This window comes from Coregonus clupeaformis, unplaced genomic scaffold (assembly GCF_020615455.1).
Source record: "Coregonus clupeaformis isolate EN_2021a unplaced genomic scaffold, ASM2061545v1 scaf0224, whole genome shotgun sequence".
Taxonomy (NCBI): domain Eukaryota; kingdom Metazoa; phylum Chordata; class Actinopteri; order Salmoniformes; family Salmonidae; genus Coregonus; species Coregonus clupeaformis.
In genome coordinates, this window is record NW_025533679.1 from 460,832 (window position 1) to 476,531 (window position 15,700).

Consider the following 15,700-nt stretch of genomic DNA (forward strand, 5'->3'; position numbering starts at 1 on the left):
GATTTACATAATATAACTCTTAAATTGTGGATCAAAGTGCACTCCACACCCACAGAGTTGGATCATATTGAGAACATATTGTAGCTAATGTAGTAACAACCCAAACGTCACTTAAACTAATTAATAGGGACAGATCAGCCTACGCTACTCCCACGGTGGCATTTTAACTAATGTTCCCTCCTACTGTGTTTCCTCGGATCCCTCCCACTCCATCTGATCAGATGGAGTAGGAGTACACACTGTGCACTACACACTGACCTGTGTGGGTCTTTATGTGGCAGTCCAAGGTGGACTTCACTGTGAAGTTCTTCCCACACTCGTCACACTTGTAAGGACGCTCTCCTGTGTGGATCCGGATATGTCTAAAGAGAGAGAGAGGAGGGAGGGAGGGAGAGCGCGAGAGAGAGAGAGACAAAGTTACTCATGAACATTCCTGTTAGAATGGAGAGAATGTTAAGGGAATGCTTTAGGTTAAGTTTCAGAGTTTAAAATAAGTTAAATTAAAAGAAGATTAATGAAAAGAAGGTTAACATTCTTTTCATAAAGAATACAGTGCAACACAATGCATTTATCACCTGCGGCCATTCTGATGTTTTCCTATTTTCATTTTGCATGCTTTGTGCTTAACAAGGACGTCTTCTCTTCTGAACTTGAATCTGCAAGGTTTTCAGGCACAAGGCCACTGACTCAGCAAAATTGTTAGTTTACTCCTTCTTATAACTTTGTTCTTTGTTTTTAATATGTATTAGGTAACTTTGTTAGGTCTCCCTGAGTCTCCCTGAGCGAGGACACGTTTATTTTTAAATATTTAATTTTTTGCTGACAAAGCAAAACGATGCTGGGCCAATTGTTCGCCGCCCTATTGGACTATCAATCACGGCCGGATTGTGATACAGCCTGGAATCAAACCAGGGTCTGGAGTGACGCCTCTAGCATTGAGATGCAGTGACTTAGACTGCTGCGCCACTCTGCAGCCATTTATAAACACGTTAGCTTTCTTGTTTTTGATAAAAGAGCACCATGAAATGAAGTGAATATATCTTTGTAGCAGCCATCCCTGGGGTGTTGCTGTCGTTTCCCCTTGTTTTTGGCAGGCTTAGTGACTCCATAATTAGGCTACTTTTGAAGAACTTCTGAAATTAAAAACTAAGCCTTCCCATAAATACTTCAATATGGCCTGGAGTTATGGCTGGTCGCCAGGGGGAAGTTTGAGGAAGCCATAATGATCATTACTTAATATCTTACAAGCTCATTACTTAATATCTTATTACCCCAATCAAATATTCCTCGCCATTAATTGCAACCAAACTTTTATGGTCCAATAAAACCAGAGTTAATTTCAGTTAACTTATTCTCTTGGCAGCGGAATGTTTTATGCTCGGCTGGCAATGAATGATGGACCGAAAGACTTTGGCATTTCACTAACTGAAAGTTACTGCCCGAAACACTGTACTAAAGAAATTAGCTGTTGATATGGCACCTCTGTCCATTTCATAGCCGTGTTTTTTCTTCTTCTTCTTACAAGATGACTCCGTAAAACAATGGGACAATTCCAGCTGTCAAACTAGATCATACCTCTCCTCACTCAACTCAAGTATAGCGGAGGCATCATTCTTTAAAGGGGAAATATGTGATTGCTACATCCATGATATACAGTTGAAGTCGGAAGTTTACATACACTTAGGTTGGAGTCATTAAAACATGTTTTATCAACCACTCCACAAATTTCTTGTTAACAAACTATAGTTTTGACAAGTCGGTTAGGACATCTACTATGTGCACGACACAAGTAATTTTTCCAACAATTGTTTACAGACAGATTATTTCACTTATAATTCAGTATCACAATTCCAGTGGGTCAGAACACTAAGTTGACTGTGCCTTTAAACAGCTTGGAAAATTTCAGAAAATGATGTCATGGCTTTAGAAGCTTCTGATAGGCTAATCGACCTCATTTGAGTCAATTGGAGGTGTACCTGTGGATGTTTTCCAAGGTCTACCTTCACACTCAGTGCCTCTTTGCTTGACATCATGGGAAAATCTAAATAAATCAGCCAAGACCTCAGGAAAAAAAATGGTAGACCTCCACAAGTCTGGTTCATCCTTGGGAGCAATTTCCAAACGCCTGAAGGTACCACGTTCATCTGTACAAACAATAGTACGCAAGTATAAACACCATGGAACCACGCAGCCGTCATACCGCTCAGGAAGGAGACGCGTTCTGTCTCCTAGAGATGAACATACTTTTGTATGAAAAGTGCAAATCAATCCCAGAACAACAGCAAAGGCCCTTGTGAAGATTCTGGAGGAAACAGGTACAAAAGTATCTACACTGCTCAAAAAAATAAAGGGAACACTTAAACAACACAATGTAACTCCAAGTCAATCACACTTCTGTGAAATCAAACTGTCCACTTAGGAAGCAACACTGATTGACAATAAATGTCACATGCTGTTGTGCAAATGGAATAGACAACAGGTGGAAATTATAGGCAATTAGCAAGACACCCCCAATAAAGGACTGGTTTTGCAGGTGGTGACCACAGACCACTTCTCAGTTCCTATGCTTCCTGGCTGATGTTTTGGTCACTTTTGAATGCTGGCGGTGCTTTCACTCTAGTGGTAGCATGATACGGAGTCTACAACCCACACAAGTGGCTCAAGTAGTGCAGCTCATCCAGGATGGCACATCAATGCGAGCTGTGGCAAGAAGGTTTGCTGTGTCTGTCAGTGTAGTGTCCAAAGCATGGAGGCGCTACCAGGAGACAGGCCAGTACATCAGGAGACGTGGAGGAGGCCGTAGGAGGGCAACAACCCAGCAGCAGGACTGCTACCTCCGCCTTTGTGCAAGGAAGAGCAGGAGGAGCACTGCCAGAGCCCTGCAAAATGACCTCCAGCAGGCCACAAATGTGCATGTGTCTGCTCAAACGGTCAGAAACAGACTCCATGAGGGTGGTATGAGGGCCCGACGTCCACAGGTGGGGGTTGTGCTTACAGCCCAACCAAGATTGGCAAATTTGCCACTGGTGCCCTGTGCTCTTCACAGATGAAAGCAGGTTCACACTGAGCACATGTGACAGACGTGACAGAGTCTGGAGACGCCGTGGAGAACATTCTGCTGCCTGCAACATCCTCCAGCATGACCGGTTTGGCGGTGGGTCAGTCATGGTGTGGGGTGGCATTTCTTTGGGGGGCCGCACAGCCCTCCATGTGCTCGCCAGAGGTAGCCTGACTGCCATTAGGTACCGAGATGAGATCCTCAGACCCCTTGTGAGACCATATGCTGGTGCGGTTGGCCCTGGGTTTCTCCTAATGCAAGACAATGCTAGACCTCATGTGGCTGGAGTGTGTCAGCAATTCCTGCAAGAGGAAGGCATTGATGCTATGGACTGACACGCCCGTTCCCCAGACCTGAATCCAATTGAGCACATCTGGGACATCATGTCTCGCTCCATCCACCAACGCCACGTTGCACCACAGGCTGTCCAGGAGTTGGCGGATGCTTTAGTCCAGGTCTGGGAGGAGATCCCTCAGGAGACCATCCGCCACATCATCAGGAGCATGCCCAGGCGTTGTAGGGAGGTCATACAGGCACGTGGAGGCCACAGACACTACTGAGCCTCATTTTGACTTGTTTTAAGGACATTACATCAAAGTTGGATCAGCCTGTAGTGTGGTTTTCCACTTTAATTTTGAGGGTGACTCCAAATCCAGACCTCCATGGGTTGATAAATTTGATTTCCATTGATAATTTTTGTGTGATTTTGTTGTCAGCACATTCAACTATGTAAAGAAAAAAGTATTTAATAAGATTATTTCATTCATTCAGATCTAGGATGTGTTAGCAGTGTATATCCACAGTAAAACGAGTCCTATATCAACATAACCTGAAAGGCCGCTCAGCAAGGAAGAAGCCACTGCTCCAAAACCGCCATAAAAAAGCCAGACTACGGTTTGCAACTGCACATGGGGACAAAGATCGTACTTTTTGGAAAATGTCCTCTGGTCTGATGAAACAAAAATAAAACTGTTTCGCCTTAATGACCATCGTTATGTTTGGAGGAAAAAGGGGGTTGCTTGCAAGCTGAAGAACACCATCCCAACCGTGAAGCACGGGGGTGGCAGCATCATGCTGTGGGGGTGCTTTGCTGCAGGAGGGACTGGTGCACTTCACAAAATAGATGGCACCATGAGGAAGGAAAATTATGTGGATATATTGAAGCAACATCTCAAGACATCAGTCAGGAAGTTAAAGCTTGGTCGCAAATGGGTCTTCCAAATGGACAATGACCCCAAGCATACTTCCAAAGTTGTGGCAAAATGGCTTAAGGACAACAAAGTCAAGGTATTGGAGTGGCCATGACAAAGCCCTGACCTCAATCCTATAGAACATTTGTGGGCAGAACTGAAATAGCGTGTGCGAGCAAGGAGGCCTACAAACCTGACTCAGTTACACCAGCTCTGTCAGGAGGAATGGGCCAAAAAGCTTGTGGAAGGCTACCCAAAACGTTTGACTCAAGTTAAACAATTTAAAGGCAATGCTACCAAATACTAATTGAGTGTATTTAAACTTCTGACCCACTGGGAATGTGATGAAAGAATTAAAAGCTGAAATAAATCATTCTCTCTACTATTATTCTGACATTTCACATTCTTAAAATAAATTGGTGATCCTAACTGACCTAAGACAGGGAATTTTCACTAGGATTAAATGTCAGGAATTGTGAAAAACTGAGTTTAAATGTATTTGGCTAAGGTGTATGTAAACTTCCGACTTCAACTGTATACCCATTGATTTATATATCCCCATTGATTTTTGAAGAATATAACGTATGCCTCATGAGCTTAGTTCAACTGTCCGACCCCATCAGAACGCAAAATATAACATTGATTTACTCCATTGTTAGTAAACAATGCAGTTGTAAACAAACACTGTATAGCCTCAAAACATGATTACAAATATGCATTTGTAATCACGGATGGTCAGTCCTTGCATCCATACCTCTTTCTATGAATTTGAGAGTGGTTACATTTCTCCAGCACAATCACTCAGCTGTTTACCCAAACAGCGATGGGGGACCGCTGTGTTATTGTTTGAACTGCAGATTGACGCTTTAAGAAACTGTTTGCCTGTCACACACTGTTCACACACCGGTGGAACACTAGTGTCAAACGAGAGGAAAATGAAGAGGGAAACAACTCATTTCTCCAGCGCCTGACGATGACAATCATATTTACAGGGGAGATAAAAATCAAATCGGCTGTTTAACAGCTTGTTTGGCGGTGATCTCACAAATTAACTCACCAGTAAACATGTGTGTGTATTGGCAGGTGATAAGCACCCCACTAACACTAACCCTGTCAGCCAGCCAGCCAGCCTGTGAGTGCTGTTGGCTGTGTTAATAACTTCAGATAGGGTCTATTGTGGAGCCCCTCTCAAAGCAGTGCAGAAAAGAAGCCTGCAGTGGAAACTGTTGTAGTGACTGGGAGGAGGGCTCTTCTTCTGGGAGAGAGGTTGGGTCAGGGCTGCAGTGTGGAGCCTGTTCAGGGCCCTGTAATTGGGCTCTCTGTATTGGAGGGCTCTTCTGGGATATAGGATGGGTGTCGGGGGGGGTTCATGCTGTCATGCTGACCAGAAGGGCATAGTGGGTTATTTGGGGCCCGGGAGGAGAGGGCGGCTGGAATGACAAGGTAACTCTTCAACCGATGGGAAAGACAATCATGACAGAATCATGAGAAGGAGAAAGAGAGAGAGAGGGGGAGGTGGAGATGTAAGTAGAGGTGGGCACACGGGCTAGAATGCACCTGAACCTGACTACAGAGAGGAGCCCCTCTCAAAGAGCTCAGAGATGTGGAAAGGTGGGGGAAACTTAAACCCCAAGAGCAAGATATTCAGAGACACAGAGAGAGTCTGAGTTGCTCAGAGTCAGAGCATGAGGAATAGGACCAGGGCCTAAAATTAACACCCGCCATGTCTATTTCACCAGTCACGTTGGCGGGTGATCAGGGCTCCACAGTGCAAGCATTTCACTCACATTTGCGATTAAAAATTGAGTTAGAAGTGAAGTACAAGCACATTTATAGCAAAATAAATGCTGCAGTAGCTGTTTTCAAAGTGTTTCTGTCGTTTTGTTTCATAGCTGGTAGCTAATATCCCACCTCGTGCAAAACGCAGCAACGCTGCCTGGCTTGGGAGCTATGTACACTGTGATTGAACTGCTGAAGTTTCATTTTTAGAAGCGCTGCGCACAGGTATAAAAGTTGGTCTAATTTACTCGAAAGTCTACTGAAGTGAGACTTGTGTTTCTTTTTTACATTGCTTTGTTCACAAACCAGGTTGTTTTTCAATGCTAGAGTTTGCGTCAACTGCTATCAAAGACACATAGGCTACTAGTCAGATTCTGTACTTCACAGGCACAATGTTATGACTAGGGGTGTGTTCGTAAATTCACTCTGGAGTGCCAGAGTGCGCTCTGGGCGTTCGTAAATTCAGAGCGTTCAGACAAAAATGAGAGGACACCTCACTCTGACCATTTTACTCGCCCTAGCGAGGTGGGTAAGCTGTTTTCATGTTATCCAGAGCGTTGGTGAATAACTGTGATGCTGGCAACAATTTAATTACGCTTTTTTGCCGACGTTTACTGGCACCTTTCGTAAATTCATCCGTTATTCTGTGCTCTGGCACACTCAGACGAGAGTGCTCTGAAATCGGAGTAGATAGCCAGTGTAAATGTATGAACGCGCCCTAGACTCTGAGCAGCTAGACTGCCCTGGTTGCCATGGTAACCTCACTCAAAGGAAAAAAATCCACCCAAAACCACTCATTCCTATAATTTACAGTGTTAAATAACAATATTATGTGAGAACAATATTTTTTGTGAAGAAATGTTTTATTTTAGCGTTTTAATAAGGTTGGTACCAACATGTGAAAATCGTTGTGGAAATTTGTTGCAGCTCAAGTCCTCTACAAAACCCACAATGCAATGCTCTCTGTAAGGGTTGGCTAGCTAGCAAACGTAGCTACACACAGAAAAACAAAGTCAACATCAGCATGTGAAGTAGCTAGTTAGCTGTAAAATCGCCTAAACAAACAGCACTATCAATTTAGAAGTCTACAATCTCACCATGTTCAACCTGCAGATCGATGTGCCTAACAGAGTGGAGTCTGACATTCGCAATGGCACCATGCAATGCACCCTGGACTGAAGAGGCAGACAAATAGGAGAAATGTGCTAGACCCTCTGTTAAATTACACATTTCTTGAGGTAGGAATGTCGCAAAAATATGATCAATGGCTCATTCGAAGACAACTTCCCGCGTTATGACATCGGCCAGTATTGAAATTTGACATGTATGATAGATGTCTGCCTGCTTGAACGGTAATAGCACAGATACACATGAAACGACCCAGGGAATCGATGGAACATCGCTCAGAGATGCATAAAAACAATATAACATTCAAAATGGGTGAATCTTTCCTTTAAAGGGGCAGCTGAACATTTTTGTCTCATCTGTGATATTTTGATTTTTAAAAATGAAATAGCATTGGGCAATATACCACATCACTTCTTACTAGTAATACATTTCTTGATTTAGAAGCATGCTCATCCGTTTTTTGGGGGAGGCTTTGGTGTAATTAGTGGCTGGTCGATTTTTTTATCTACCTGCCACAGTGGCTGGTGGACCAAAAAGTTAGTATCAGGCCCTGAATAGGACAGAGAGAGTGAGAGACAGAAAGTAGATGCAGAGAACGTGAGAATAAACATAAGAGTATGGGACAGAGAAAGAGAGACAGAAACTCGATGAAGAGAGTGTGGGAAAGAGCATATAAGAGAGTACGGGACAGAGGGAGACAGTTCTCTGACACTCAGATCACCTGACGAGGTCGCTGGGCTTCTTGAAGCTCTTGGGGCAGAAGTTACAGCAGTTGGCAAACTTGGGCTCAGTCTCCAGCTCCACCGCTTTGTCCTTGATCTCGCTGATGCGGTCGCGCTCCGCCGCCGACTGGGCCAGCACCTTCTCAGACACTGACGCCTCGTCACCAGGGTCATTCTTGGCCAGCTCCTCCGCCTGCTCCTCCGTGAAGGTTATGATGTTGGCCCGGTTCCTCTTCATCACGGTCTGCTCGCCCTCCTCTTCCTCCTCGCCGTCCTCATCCTCCAGGCCTGCGAGGGGAGAGACACATTATAGGAGGAAAGGATACACATGCTCCTTGAGTGTCACTCAACATCACGTCCATGACCTCATTTCAGATGTTTTTTTTAATCATTGCTGCTTGTCAATATAAGCTTGTCAGGCAGAATAGAATTAAATAGAATGTTACCAAAAGTCATATTCAAACTATATGGAAGCACGCCAGCTAAATCAAGTATTTCAAATATTTGGAAATCGTATGTGACCCAGGTCTGCTTTAACTTTTATTTAATCATGGCTAATTGCCTTTTTTCAAGGGTGTCAAACTCATTTTGCCTGGGTCAAACTGAAAATCCTATCTTCGCAGAGGTCTGGCGGGCCAAACTGAAAATTGAGTATATTGCCTTGCTGTCAAAATCTACATAAAACTTCAAGAAAGCTGAATCTAATTTTACCCTCACTTTTCTGACAAAATTTGCAAAAGTACATCTTTAAAAAGAGTATATCTCTACAGAGTATACACTACATGACCAAACGTATGTGGACACCTGCTTGTCAAACATCTCATTCCAAAATCATGGGCATTAATATGGAGTTGGTCCCCCCTTTGCTACTATAACAGCCTCCACTCTTCTGGGAAGGCTTTCCACTAGATGTTGGAACATTGCTGCTGGGACTTGCTTCCAGTCAGCCACAAGAGCATTAGTGAGGTCGGGCACTGATGTTTGGCGATTAGGCCTGGCTCGCAGTCGGCATTCCAATTCATCCCAAAGGTGTTCGATGAGGTTGAGGTCAGGACTCTGTGCAGGCCAGTCAAGTTCTTCCACACCGATCTCAACAAACCATTTCTGTATGGACCTCGCTTTGTGCACGAGGGCATTGTCATGCTGAAACAGGAAAGGGCCTTTTCCCAAACTGTAGAATCGTCTAGAATGTCATTGTATGCTGTAGCGTTATGATTTCCATTTCACTAAGGGCCTAGCCCGAACCATGAAAAACAGCCCCAGACCATTATTCTTCCTCCACCAAACTTTGCAGTTGGCACTATGCATTGGGGCAGGTAGCGTTCTGCTGGCATCTGCCAAACCCAGATTTGTCCGTCGGACTGCCAGATGGTGTGGCGTGATTCATCACGCCAGAGAACGCGTTTCCACTGCTCCAGAGACCAATGGCGGCGAGCTTTACACCACTCCAGCAAACGCTTGGCATTGCGCATGGTGATCTTAGGCTTGTGTGTGGCTGCTAGGCCATGGAAACCCATTTCATGAAGCTCCCGACGAACAGTTATTGTGCTGACGTTGCTTCCAGAGGCAGTTTGGAACTCGATAATGAGTGTCGCAACCAAGGACAGACGATTTTAAAAGCCTACGCGCTTCAGCACTAGGCGCTCCCGTTCTGTGAGCTTGTGTGGCCTACCTCTTCGCGGCTGAGCCGTTGTTGCTCCTAGACGTTTCCACTTCACAATAACAGCACTTACAGTTGACCGGGGCAGCACTAGCAGGGCAGAAATTTGACAAACAGACTTTTTGGAATATAATATAATATAATATAATATGCCATTTAGCAGACGCTTTTATCCAAAGCGACTTACAGTCATGTGTGCATACATTTTTATGTATGGGTGGTCCCGGGGATCGAACCCACTACCCTGGCGTTACAAGCGCCATGCTCTACCAATTGAGCTACAGAGGACCACATGGAAAGGTGGCATCCTATGACGGTGCCACATTGAAAGTCACTGAGCTCTTCTGTAAGGCCATTCTACTGCCAATGTTTGTCTATGGAGATTGCATGGCTGTGTGCTTGATTTTATACACCTGTCAGCAAAGGATGTGGCTGAAATAGCCATATCCACTAATTTGAAGGGGTGTCCACATACTTTTGTATATACTGTATAGTGTATCTCTGTACCTATATAATTAAATGGAAAACTGACCAATATGGCTGCCATTATCAGCAAAATCTAGAGCTAAACAGATCTATGACACTAGCCACTAGTGTATATCTCTATGGCCATGTCCCAAATACCTCTCCTTTCTCCCTAAGTGTGCACTTGTTCACTTGTTCACTTCCCTTCACTGATTTGGAAGGAAATAAGAAATAGCATAGAAACTCCTACTAGCCCATACCTCCACCAATCCAATGCTTTTAGATTTGTGGGAAGTAGTGAACGAATGCACACTTTAGGAGAAAGGAGATATTATTGGGACGCAACCTATGTCTGTACCTCTGTCCACTTCGGCGTGGTCTTTCTTCATGTGCCTCCTATACAGCACGCTGGTGCGGAAGCTGTCCTCACACATGTGACACTTGTAGGGCTTCAGGTGAACGACCATGTGGCGGTTCAGACTGCCGTTGGTGGTGAAGGAGCTGTCACACACGTTACACTTATAGGCCTTCACTCCTAGGAGAGGGAGCAAGAGAGATGGAAATACAAATAATAATATGTTTCATCAGTGTGTTGACCAATAAGGTTTGGGTTTTCCAAAGCATTTGTGGCTATAGTATTGTGCCATTTCTCTCCACAACCCAGATGCTCAGCCACGAGAGAGAAATAGACATTTGACGGTCGTACGTGAACAAACAGAATTCGTCAAATGAAGCACTTTGCTGTCCTACGAGAGGCGTGAGTCTGGGTCGGCGAGATAAATAGCGTGCTATTTTAACTATGCAGGCAGTGTTGAGGTACACTGTTCTTACCTGTGTGTGTGTTGAGGTGGGACTTGAGGACCCCTGCTGAGACGAAGCATCGGCCACAAATGTTGCAGCAATAGGGTTTTTCTCCGGTGTGGGAGCGCACGTGTTGCTTCAGATGGCTGGACTTCTTAAAAGGTTTATTACACATGCTGCACCTGGGGGGAATCAAACACACAGGTCGTGTTCCTTAGGAATCAAACAGAAGAAAACAGACTAAAACAGGGAGGGACTAACTGACTACCAACAGGAAACACTCATTTGCTAAACATTTTCCATTGCGTGCCCTAATGAACACGACCATGATATAATAGAGACTGTCTATTTCTGTCAATGACATGTGTATCAATAAAGCTCCTATCAAAAGTCACAAATCATCAGTTAACAATACTGACAACAGGAATCATTTCAAAGTTCCACCAGCGATTCACAAAGCAAGTTGGGGTTTATAAAAGTACATCAGACTGTTTGTGAAGAGTGGAATAATTGAAAAGAAAGGTCACTAACTCAGCCCTATGGCCTCTGTTTGTGCTTTCTGTTTGTAAGGTGTGAGTAATTGTGAGTTATGTCTGCATGGCCTTTGGAATGAGACAAAGAGAGAGATTATCTCCCCACAGATATGAGGTGTATGTGTGTACTTAGCTAAACAGAATGTGGAGTCTAATTTTGATACATATACAGGACTCCATCCAGAGCATTACACCCAAACGGAAGTCACACTATACCACACACTAGTCCATTCTCAATGTGTAAGGCTGCACCACACTTTTCTCACTGTTAAAACCTCAATCTTGATTACATCTGTGTCATATCTGAAAGTTCAGTAGTTTACAATCTCAAATACACATCCCCTTTCCATATCTATCTAATTGATGTCCTCCTTTCTCTTGCTTTGTCTATACCGCTAGCTGTTTCATCCTAGATAGGCACTAATAATACATTGTGTGCTGACGTGGTAGGGATTTTGTAATATACTTTATTTTTTTTGCATCCGTTCCGAGTGCCATGGGGAACAACAGAAGGAGAGCTGAATAAAAGCATGACATGTTACTCAGTCCCCTTGTCGTCCCACTCTCCGTTTCCACAACGCAACAACATCAGTGACTAGTGTCCTCTGCTACATCTGACGCACAAGTTAGTTAGAAAACGAAGAGCTTGTAGCAACACAAGCTGCCACCACCACCAACTCTACAGACATCTGACGCACACGTTAGTCACAAAACAAAAAGCTTGTCGCAACACAAGCTGCCACAGTCACCTTTACAGACAGGAAGCTAGCAGAGTTAACTCATTGGCTGCTTCCCAAATGGCAACCTATGGGCCCTGGTCAAAAGTAGTGCACTAGATAAGGAATACGGTGCCATTTGGGACACAGTTATTTAGTTGAGCAAATTCTAAATAAACAAACTGAAAGCTAGCGGTAGTGGGGCTTCGAGGAACTTAACAAAAGGCTTTAGAAAAAATAGACAAAGACTGACTGTATTAGCGGGAGTGTTGCGCGGTGGTGTGAATAACAATGATCTAAGTGATTACTTGGTGGGTAGGATAAAAAATAGCTTGATTCTAAAGACCTGAATATGATATGTGTCGCACTCAAAATGGTCACTGTATCAGGAGACAACGACAGCGACGGCGGAGAGATTCTGATAGTGTTATCGTAGCTTTGCATTCGTCTGTGTCGACTGCTAATGCTGGTTACAGCCCTAGAGCACAACTGTTGATAATGGTGCATAACAGTGTTATCTGCTGACGAGCCGGGAACCTCAATGACAGAAAGTAAATGCATCTATTACTTGCAGAAAGTCATAGGCTCGCTCTCATACACATTTACATTTTAGTCATTTAGCAGACGCTCTTATCCAAAACGACTTACAGTAGTGAGTGCATACATATTTCATACCGTTCATTTTCTTTTTGTACTGGTCCCCGTGGGAATTGAACCCACAACCATTGCAAGCGCAATGCTCTACCAACTGAGCCACACCAGACACACACACACAGGACACACACGTGTACACACAGACACACACACCTGTAAGCCCTCTTGCTGTTGTCCTCGCTGTCGTCTGGGTCTTGGTAGTCTTGTGTCTGGTCGGACAGCTGGAGGTCTCCTTGGCTAGTTTCCTGGAGCAAGCCACTCGTCTAAACAGAAATACATGCAACCGTTAATTAACTACATGGTCCTCTGTAGCTCAATTGGTAGAGCATGGCGCTTGTAACGCCAGGGTAGTGGGTTCGATCCCCGGGACCACCCATACGTAAAAATTTATGCGCACATGACTGTAAGTCACTTTGGATAAAAGCGTCTACTAAACTGGCATATTAAATTATTATTACATTGTGATTAATCACTGACTACAAAATAACTACTTGACAATATGCTATACAATCTATGTGAACTGACTACTTAAGGTGTAATTTATTCACAAGCAACATTTAATTCAGCCGTTTTTGGCTTGATAGAACACCCGCTAAATTAGAGTGGCAAACAGGCTCCGAGACAGCTTCTACTCCCAAGCCATATGACTGCTAAATAGTTAATTAATGGTACCCAAACTATCTGCACTGACCCTATCTTACACTGTCCCTACGCACACTCACTAGATTTTATATACACACACCATATACACACACACACACACACTACACTGTCACTCCCACACAAATCCCTCACACATTCAAACACCACATACTCCACACACACACGCATACCTACACAACACAAACATATGCACACACACACACACTTTTCACTTTACCCTGCCTTCATGTACATATCTACCTCAAGTACCTCATACCTCTGCACATTGATCTGGTACTGGTACTCCCTGTATATAGCTCCATTCTTGTGTATTTTATTTGATTCCTATATATTTTTACTCGTAAGCAAGCATTCTACTGTAAAGTCTACACCAGTTGTATTCGATGCATGTGATAAATACAATTTGATTTGATAATTCCCTGTTTTTTTTCCGGAAATCGCTATGAGCCAAGGCCACCCTATGACGGTGAGATGGAAGCCCCCTGTGGAAGGTGTGGCGGTAGAGGCTGACGGTGCAGGACTCACCACCTCTTGGCTGGGCACATGGAGCAGGTTCTGGGGGTGGTAGCTGGAGGACAGAGCCTGAGACTCTAGGGTGCTGGAGTCCTGTAGCTGCTGCACCGTGGAGAACTGGGCCTGGGCATAGCCCTCTGCGGTGATGGTGAAACCTGCAGAAGGACACACAGGGGTACAGACAGCGCTACAGCATACAAAGGGTTAACCCTGTATGAGAACTTAAGGGACCCTAGCAACTCTAAAGGAGGATGTATACACATGTGGAGGCTTGTAATCGAAGGACGGGCACATTGTCATGGCTGTAAAGGAATTAATGTGTTTGATACCATTCCATTCATTTTAATCCCTGCAAGCCTCCACTGGTACACACATTGCACCTTAGAATAGATTAATTGATGACACAGATAGAAGTGGATTTGAAAAGCCTATTATGGATAAACTTCACACTTCCCAACAGGAGATGCATTTAGCACCACAGCACGTAACGAGTTAACCCTGTATATCTGGCTAGAGGCTAGAGCCTTGGCCAAATGCAAAATTAGAAGAGTCAGAGGATTAATGAATGACTTACTGCAAACATGACATGGCTAAAAGTGTGGTTGGAAAAGTTAAACAAAAGCTAATTAAGGATTGCTACGGCTCACCCTCCTAGAACGCGCCATTAACAGACTGAGCCCATGCCGCCAGTCTGTGTCTGTGTCTGTGTCTGTGTGTGTGTCTGTCTGTGTGTGTGTGCGTGTGTATGCACGTGAATGTGTATTTGGACAAAGACTTTGCAGGAAACTTGCAGGAAACTTTCTAGGAACTTTCAAATAATTCCTTACTTTCCTTCTTGAAAAGAACAAGAGAGGAGAGGAAATGCGTAGAAGTCCATCTCGTGGAATGCCACACATGCTAATGAGAAACACAGACACGCATGCAGACACAGACACACACACACACCGACATCCTCCCTGCTGTCAGTCAAACTTTTTACTTTAGCAAAACTATACAGAGAGTATAGGAGGCCTAGGATGAGGCAGGAAACCTGTCAAAAGAGATGGTGTTCTACAGATTAATACACCTGTGTAGGAGGAGGAGAGCATATTGCTGTGGGCGAGAGATGCTGGATGCATCCGACACCGAGACAAAAAGGTCAGGCTACCCACTGTGAAAATTAAACATCTGATGTGCCAAACAGATGCTTTCTGCCAGTCCCCGCTGAAAATGGGCTCTTCTCAGCCAGAGGTCAGAGGCAACCATGGCGTTATCCATTACACTGGATTCAGAGAGCCGCAGGCTGCCAACGTGTGTGTGAGTGTCTGTGTATAATTTACCCCAGGTTAACTCACGGACATTGCTAAATGTACTGAGGGAAAGGTTTGCATGCCACCACCATGCAGTGTGTGTTTTTGTGTGTACGTGCATGAGTTACCTTGAGTAAGTGCTTGCTGGTCAAAGCCAGGCTGCGGGAGTGTCTGCGCCTCAAACTGGCTAATATTCTGAGGCAGAGCATGCTGTGTAGTCACAAAGTTGTCTGGAGTCAGAGGGGGAGAGATAAGAAGACAGAGGAACAAAGCAGGTTAGTCTGGGTAGACCGTATAATTAAAGACCAAAGTATTACGAATCACTTAAAAGGTCCAATGCAGCCGTGATTGTTTTCAATTAAAATGGTCAAAAAGAAACAAAACCAAAAATACTGTAGCTTCTTAGCAAAGAAAAATGTCTCAAGCAAAAATAAATCAAGGTCTTACACTAAAAGGGCATTTTTCCCATCATTTTCACACTATTATTCCAACGTCATAGTGTGGAAATATATATATAGCACAGGAAAAT

At 44.2% G+C, this 15,700-nt stretch overlaps 1 protein-coding gene across 1 annotated transcript in view; it reads right to left on the reverse strand.

Moving 5' to 3' along the window:
• Positions 1–15,700, reverse strand: part of LOC121558161 (zinc finger protein 236) — a gene marked incomplete at its 5' end in the record, with an annotated part of 70,072 nt that overhangs the window by 23,534 nt on the left and 30,838 nt on the right. The window contains 7 exon segments of the mRNA XM_045214254.1: positions 259–362; positions 7,877–8,165; positions 10,361–10,537; positions 10,834–10,985; positions 12,860–12,969; positions 13,895–14,037; positions 15,300–15,401. Of these exon segments, the coding sequence (XP_045070189.1) occupies positions 259–362; positions 7,877–8,165; positions 10,361–10,537; positions 10,834–10,985; positions 12,860–12,969; positions 13,895–14,037; positions 15,300–15,401 (1,077 nt within the window).